This window comes from Cynoglossus semilaevis, chromosome 12, assembly GCF_000523025.1.
Source record: "Cynoglossus semilaevis isolate Cse_v1.0 chromosome 12, Cse_v1.0, whole genome shotgun sequence".
Taxonomy (NCBI): domain Eukaryota; kingdom Metazoa; phylum Chordata; class Actinopteri; order Pleuronectiformes; family Cynoglossidae; genus Cynoglossus; species Cynoglossus semilaevis.
In genome coordinates, this window is record NC_024318.1 from 4,434,249 (window position 1) to 4,442,496 (window position 8,248).

General features: G+C 45.5%; 1 protein-coding gene across 1 annotated transcript in view; it reads left to right on the plus strand.

Annotated features, from left to right (window-relative positions):
• wapla (WAPL cohesin release factor a) overlaps window positions 1-8,248 on the plus strand; it is a 17,298-nt gene that overhangs the window by 2,147 nt on the left and 6,903 nt on the right. Inside the window, 12 exon segments of the mRNA XM_025060843.1 lie at window positions 1-302; window positions 986-1,293; window positions 1,384-1,508; window positions 3,098-3,193; window positions 4,165-4,326; window positions 5,007-5,143; window positions 5,531-5,642; window positions 5,923-6,153; window positions 6,255-6,370; window positions 7,109-7,199; window positions 7,480-7,556; window positions 7,735-7,889. The exon segment at window positions 1-302 is cut by the window's left edge and continues 44 nt beyond it. Coding sequence (XP_024916611.1) covers window positions 1-302; window positions 986-1,293; window positions 1,384-1,508; window positions 3,098-3,193; window positions 4,165-4,326; window positions 5,007-5,143; window positions 5,531-5,642; window positions 5,923-6,153; window positions 6,255-6,370; window positions 7,109-7,199; window positions 7,480-7,556; window positions 7,735-7,889 — 1,912 coding nt within the window.

Consider the following 8,248-nt stretch of genomic DNA (forward strand, 5'->3'; position numbering starts at 1 on the left):
GTTGAAACAGTCAGTGTCCCGAGTCAGTCCAACAATGTTGTTTCAGCTAGTGGAAGTAGCACTGGTCCTGGTACCAAACCAGCAGCTAAGCCAGCGGCTAAGCCAGCCGGCAGAGGTGGAGGTGGGAGGGTGCGGGACTACACCGTTCTGCACCCGTCCTGTCTGTCAGTCTGCAACGTCACCATTCAGGACACAATTGAACGGAACACAGATGAGTTGGTCACTCCAGCTGCTCCTGTGGACATCGGAGATGTGGGCCAAATGAAGAAGAAGTCGGACGCTCCGCCGCCAAAAACGTCCAGGTATGTTGATGTGATAATGACTCGTAAAACTTAAACTCTTTTCTTATTGTTTTCTTTTCTTGCTTGCTTTTCTTTCCAACTTTATTCATGGTAGAAAAGTTCCACTGAGCCAAGCTCCAGTGTTGGTGATGTTTATTGAGTCTTCTTCACTTCTGTCTGTTATTTGGTCTCATTGTGGCCTGAGAAAAAGAGACCTGAAGGTAAAACAATGGCAGTTTGTGAAACATTGTGGTTGGCTGGTGTCCTGAGCCAACTCCTCTGCTGAGTGATGGTTTCTCCACGCTGTACTTGAACGCCTCCTTTGCTGCTCTTTCAAACAATCTTTCATTTACAATTCCATCTTCAGTTGAATGTCCTTTTATTTGAGAATAGCTTTGTTTATTTTCCATTTATATCTTTCATTTACAATTCCATCTTCAGTTCAATGTCCTTTTATTTGAGAAGAGCTTTGTTTATTTTCCATGTATAATTTAAGTGTTTAGATTAAAAAAAGGCTTTTGGTAAAAAAAAAAGGCTTTTGGTCCACCATGTTTGGCCCACCTTTATGAGCTGGACTGTCATAGACTGTTTGGTCTGTCTCTTGTCACTTGGTGTCGGTCCATTTTAGTTTGGTCTGTCTCTTGTCACTTGGTGTTGGTCCATTTTATGTGTTTTCAGTCTAAATGGAAACACTTTCTCTCCAGATTTCGACCCACACAGACAAAGACGAAGAAGACAAAAGCTGAAAGCAAGCTGGAGTTCTTTGGCTTTGAAGACAAAGAGGAGCGCGACGCTGAGGATGGGTCGGACGTCGCCATGGCAGGAAAGAGCAATTACAAGATCAAGTACTTTGGCTTTGACGATCTGAGTGAAAGCGACAGCGACGATGAGAGCTCCCAGGCAAAAGAGAAGAAGGCCAAGAAGGCAGCTGCAGCTCTGGCTGCTCTGAGCTCCGGCGCGGACAGTCCTCACACCAGCGACTCTCAGGACAGCCAGGCCAGCAGTAACACAGGTCAGTGACTCCGTCTGAGCCGCAGCGTGACTCAGGTTTTTTACTCTTTCTGTTTTGTCTTGTCTGTGCTGACGTGGTTTCTCCCCACAGATGCTTTTGACCTTTCTGACGACTCCAGTCCTGGTGACGGACAGAAGGGACGCTCAGGGAAACAGAGTGACAGGTCCAAGGACACTGGAAGTGGTCTGAAAAAGATCTTCAGTGGACCCAAAAAGGTAAACAAACCTGTACCACCTGTTTTAAAGTCACCATTCATTTATTTTCAATTTAAAGAAAGAAAAAGAAAATATTATTTCCTTTTTCTCTGGCCAGTGTGTTCTTAGTAAATTGCCCATTAGACTTGGTATTTTGTTTTGTTTTTCTAAACTCAGACCTTTAAAAAAAAGAAACAAGGAACACTCTCTGGATCGACTCAGACTCGATCAATGTGCACAGGTCAGGGTGTGGGTTCTAACCCCCCTCTGTCACTCTCCTCTGGAACCACGGGGGAATTGAGCAGCTTTTGCTGACGGTGGTATCAGTGAGTGACCGAGTGTTCCAAAAATAGTGTGTGATAATACAACAGAGTGAAGAAAAGTGTGGGGGGAAAAACCTCACAACCTGAATTTATTTTGAAGGTTAATGTTATTTGATGATTCAGCTGCAGTGTGTTGTTGTTGTTGTTGTTGTTGTTGTTGTTGTTGTTGTATGCCCTGGAGAGCAGAGAAATGAAAGTCAGTAGAAGCAGAATAGAATCAATGTGCTGAAGAACATCACATCTCCAGTAAAAACACACACACAAACATTATTTATGCATTTGAATCCTTGTCATAAAGGGTCATTTAACTTGAAGATCATCGGTCAGATTCCTTCTGTGACACAGTCGTTCCACTTTGTGGGGAAAAAAAATTCAACAGAACATTTTGTGTTCTGAAAAACTCCTGCAGCTACATTTCTAACACCAACGCTGAGCTCCTGCTGTAAAGTGACAGCTGTATGACAGAGTGACGCAGGTGACAAGTCGATAATGTGTGGAGACAAGTGACTGAAGGAGGAGGAGGAGATGTTATCACCGAGGTCAACCTCCCAAAGTGAAGGTCATGGTGTGTGTCGACCGTAGGAAGGAAATGGAATGCAATATTCTTGTTACTGATGGGGAAAAAAATCAGAGTGATGTCGTCGTCCTCTGACTCTGTGAAAACCGTCCACACCAGCTACTTTCAGCTGCTTTAGCTCCTGGAGGCTGTCTGTGTATTATTTGCTGTATATACATAAATATGGCGCCCCCCATCTTCCGACTCTTAATTATAAAACACTTATATATAACTTGGCTATTGTTTCTGTTTTATGAATAATTTTCCTATTTGTCGTTTCTTTCAGAATAGTGTTTTGTTCCATCTTGGGATTATTTATGTTCCATCTTCCTTAATGTTTGTGTCGTCCTGAAATGGTGTGTGATGTACGACGGAGTCAGTCGATGCTTCATTTTCAGGACGTGGTGTTTTTTTCTTTTTTTCTTTTCTAATGCCCTGGGACCGTTGTGGTTCTGTCTGACGCCGCTGTTGTCTTTGTATATCATCATGAGTGCAGCACAGAGCGCTCGAATGTTCATTCATAAAAATTTAAATCAATAACACGGGCTGCTCTGTGGGAACTACTCATGAAGATGAACATGGAGGTGCCGTGGTGAAGGGTCGTTGTTTCGTTGCTGCTCTGAAATCATTTAACACTAATGGTATCAGTCAGTAAACGGAATAAATGTTCAGCTGCACAAACACATAAACTCTGGTTTGTCTAAAAACATTTTCTTTCTTCTGTTTTCCAGGCTCCAGCCAAGGCTGTGTACAACGCCCGGCACTGGAACCAACCGGAACCTGAAGCGGTGCCCGTGCCCCCGCTCTCTCGAGCTCAGACTGCTCCAGTAAGATTACACTCCTGTGTGTGTGTGTGTGTGTGTGTGTGTGTCTCTTTTGTGCAGGAAGTACTGTAATTTAACAAAGTGGTCACAGGGAGTGCTGCGATTAGAACATCAGCAGGGACACCGAGATTTTTATGTTAAATGTTCTATAAAATGGATGCATTAATTGTGCACAGTAAGCACGCAGCTACAACAAATGATAACAGCCAGTATCATTTGTTTGCACAATTCCCTGCGCCCTGCCGTCCACAATCCAGGATATTGTTTATTGCCTTCTCGGGAGTCAACAGTTCTCTGATAATTACTCTCATTTGTCTCCTTCTGTTCATGCGGAGTGTCTCCAGGAGCAGAGAACCAGCCTTTGTTTGTCTTTTCTCTGTTGAACTTATCTGTGGACCAGATGATCTGGGTGGGATTTCAACGTCGTTGTTCACCATAATGTTGCTGTTAATTGTTAATGAAGAAGAATCTAAACAGCATCACTACAAACAATCAGTACATCTATATATTTAGACCTCACATGGGCTAAATATATACAGTGAAATATATCACGATATTTCATATTTCACAATAGAGTAACAATATTCTACAACACTGCATTGATTTTTTTTTTTAAATTAACATTAACAGTACATATCGATTTTGACAAATATTAATAAGCCGATATGTATCGCAATATTTCAGTATCGAATTTTTTTTTTAAGTAAACAATTCCCAGTCAAATATTCCTGGTGTGTTTGACTACAGTTAAATTGTATAATATATATCGTCATACCTATAGTATCACAATATATTGCAATATTTATTGCATTATATTTATATATATTGCATCGTTGCCCCTGTAACATATGTATCGTATCACCAGATTCTTACCAATACACCCCCCTACAGGTCACATCTGTGAACTCCTCGTCATCATCAGTTGATCTTTTTTTTTTTATTTGACTAACGTCCACTTCCATTCACTCCCTCAGGCCGTTTTGTCAAGTAGCAGCAAAGAAAGCAACCCTCACAAAGACGACGGCGTGTTCAAAGCCCCTCCACCCCCACCCAAAGTCATTAAGATGGAGACCCTCCCCACCCGCCTCAACCAGGACATCATTACAACGCTCAAATGCAGGAAGGAGGACAAGGAGGTGAGTTCTCGGAAGTACTTGTTTTCGCTGGATGTTGTTATGAATAAAGGTGTTCTCCTGAGCCAGGCTCCTTCAACTCATCCGTTCGTGTTCGTGCAGGAAGAGCACGGCCAACGTCTCACACCTGTCCTCCAGCTTGAATTGATTTGAACCCTGGTCTGGGTTCAAGGTGGCAGCGGGCGGCGTGGCCATTAGTTTAACGCCACCTACAGCTCATGTCAATCACTGCTGCTCTCTGTGGCCTCACATCTGTCTGTTTGCCAAAGTTCCTCTGAGGTGAAACGGTTCAGCCGAGCTCACCGCTGTGGTCTTCCTGCCTCCCCCTCCCCTCCCCCGGCCCTCCCTCAGCCTCCCATCCTCCGGTGTCATGCTGACTACTCATACACACACGCTCGCGCAGCATGACTTGATTTTTTTTTTTTTTTTTTAATGCAAACAACTGCTGATCAGGCGTGAACTCCTCGTGCTGTTCACACCGGTCCAGTGTATCAGCTCAGTCAGCTGCTGCTGATAATGGAACCGTTGGAGTGGAATCGAACAATTACAACATGTCTCCTAAAGTGCACATGTGGGGGGAAAAAAGGGAGCTGATGGTTATCTGTGGACATGTGTGCCACCTCCCGGTGAGCTGAAACTAACCTGACTCCTCCTCCTCCTCTTCCTCCTCTTCCTCCTGACAGCTGTACACCGTGGTGCAGCACGTGAAGCACTTCAACGACGTGGTGGAGTTCGGAGAAAACCAGGAGTTCACGGACGACTACGAGTACCTGGAGACGGGGCTCAAGAGCAGCCAGCCACTCAACACCAGGTGCCTTAGGTAAGTGGGGGCTGTCACTCACACGCTGCTAACAAACCTACCACAGGGAAATGTTTTGTTTTTTTTGTTTATCTGTGTTAGATTTGTACTTACTGCAGGTGTACACTCACACACACACACACACACACACACACATACTTTGGCACAATATCTGTTTCTCAGAGCACCACCAGTCTGAGGGCCGTTAACAAGGCCGCTGAGACAGTAGTTAGGTGTTAGGGTGAAAGCAGAAGAAGGTGAGATGAAGTGGTGACCTTTGAAGAAGAATGTGTGAGACAGTAGAAAAACCAGAACCGAGGAACTCTTTGATCTTACTTTTTAACACAACTTTGAAACATATTGAATCAATCATTCATCATCTCTCCCTCTCTCTCCCGCCCCCCACAGTATAATTGGCCTGGCCACCAGGTGTGCCATGCCCAGTTTTCGGATGCACTTGCGAGCCCGAGGAAAAGTGGCACAAGTTTTCAAAATCATCAGCGACGCACCACAGCACCCGGTCAGTCCAACAGTTCCTGTCCTGAGTTTTTTATTAATTTTCATGTTAAGTTTGAAACATTTGAAATGTTTCCACAGAGTGAAGTGAAACAATGACAAAAAATGTTGGAGAACTTCAGTCTCATATCAGGGTCCTCTCTCGGTTTTCTGTAGATGCTGATTATTTAGTCAGAACTTCGTGAGTTGGAGAAAGTCCTGGGTGACCTTTGACCCCTCTGTCTTCGCTCACTTCCATTCAGATGGCTTTGGTAGATATCTCTCTCTCTCTCTCTCTCCTGCAGAACCTGGCCCTGTGTACGGCGGCGCTCATGTACATTCTGAGTCGGGACCGACTGAACATGGACCTGGACAGGGCGTGTCTGGAGCTGATGATCAAGCTGTTGGAGCTGGACCAGGACTACTCCGCTCACCAGGATCAGCTGACGGCCAAGGAGGTCGCGAAGGTCAAGGAGAAGATCCGGAAGCTGTGTGAGACCGTGCACAACAGACACCTGGACCTGGAGAACATAACGGTGTGTTGAGTCTGGGTGAAAGTGGAAAGGTTGAAAAAAGAAAAAGAAAAGAAAAAGGTCTGTAAATGTAACTAGTGAATAATTTAAATCTTTATTTTTAGACCGGTCATCTGGCCATGGAGACGTTGCTGTCACTGACCTCCAAGAGAGCTGGTGATTGGTTTAAAGAGGAACTGCGGCTGCTCGGTGGACTCGGCCACATCGTAGACAAAGGTGGGTTCATGTGATACAGTGATTTTACAGCAACAAACCCAGGTCGGGGGAGGGCTGAGGCCGGGGTTGGGGGGGAGGGGGTCTTGACTGTGAGGAACACTGTCCCATGTTTATAATCATTCAGTCAGAGTGATCTGCTCAGTGAAGCTGGAATCCCAGTGGCTGTAGAGCCTTCAGCAGAGAGCAGGTGTTTCCCAAATGGATAGAAGGAAGTGTGGCGTTAAATCTTCACCGCCACCGCCGCCGCTGCTGCTGCTGCTGCCTGACGAGTGCTCCTGCCTGTTTGCCCCATCTGCCTCTTTTACCCAGTCCGAAAAAGATGAGCTCAATTATTCTTGGTTGAAGAAAGTTAGTAAATAAAAGTGTGTGCTGCAGGCAGTCAAATAATTTAGAGTTGAAGGAGTCTCAGCCCAGTGACGACAAACAAACACAATCAGAAGTCAATTGAAGCCCAGGGAGCCACGGACTCTGATGGGGGTGGGGGGGGTTCTTCACAGTGCCAAATGATACGATGCATATCCTGATACAGGGGCAGTGGTACGATATACTGTGATACTACAGGCACGATGACATTGATTTTTTTTTTTTAAGAGTCTCAACTTCTCTGAAACCTGTCTTTATAATAAAGCGTTTATCCGTGCTAACATCTGTTTCCCGGGGTTCACTGTCAGTTGTGTTGACCGTTCAACAGTTTGTGTGTGTTGGCGTGGGACTCTCGTGTGTCTCTGTGGTGTCGCTGCAGTGGTGTGGAGAACCTGAGCCAGGAGGAGGATAAGGAGAACCTGGTGGCGTCTCTGTGGGGGGCCGAGCGCTGCCTGAGAGTACTTGAAAGTGTGAGTACCGCTTCGTCCAATTGGACACTTACCTCCATCAAAGTCACAGTGGAGACAAACTCAAGGGCAGAGCAATTGAGCACAGAGAGGCTGCGAACTTCTGCTGTGGTCTGATGAAAACGTCTGCGTTAGAAGACACGTCAGCTGTCGCTTAAAAACGTCATCGATCCACAGTCGTAACTCATTCGTCTGTCCTTGATCTAATTTGATCTTGTTTTTTTTAAAATGTACTTTTCCCTTTTTTTATTGATTGTATTTCTTTTTCATCTTCTGCCAACAGGTGACAGTGCAGAACCCAGAAAACCAATCGTACTTAATTGCGTATAAAGACTCGCAACTCATCGTCTCTTCTGCCAGGTCAGACTCAGGACACACTGCACCACTGTGTCAAGTAACACTTGACAGAAACCTTTCTTTTTTGCCTGATGTGACTGTAACTGTTTGATGTTTTACAAAGTTTGTTTTTAGCTTCATCCATTTTGGTTTTTTTACGCCGCCCTTTCTTTTTTTCACCTCTGACCCTGTTCCTCCTCAGAGCCCTGGGTCACTGTGAGGATATGATCCAACGTTACAGCAGGGCGCTGAACAACAGCTCCCTGTCGGCCCCTGGTGCCATGCTGCCTCACTGCAGCTTCAGTAATGTGGGCAAAGCTGTGGAAGACTGCATGAGGGCAGTGATAGGAGTTCTGCTCTGACGCACGACAACGGTGAGTCTATATGTCCAGAGAAGTTCATATTTATATATATTTTTTGACATTCATACTAATTCCATTCCCGTCCACAGAGTGGGGCAGCACAAAGACAGGAGAGCAGGACCAGTTCATAGTAACTGCTCTGAATTGCGTCCTTCGGGTGCCGCGGTACATCCCTCAGGAGCAGCGCTTCGACATCCGAGTGCTGGTCAGTGAGAAAAAAACCCAGCTCTGGTCCTGCTGTACTTTTCAGTTTAGTGTCGTCAGAGTTTGTGATCGGCCTGTTCTCCCCTCAGGGTCTGGGTCTGCTCATTAACCTGGTGGAGTACAGCTCCAGGAACCGCCACTGGCTGGGTG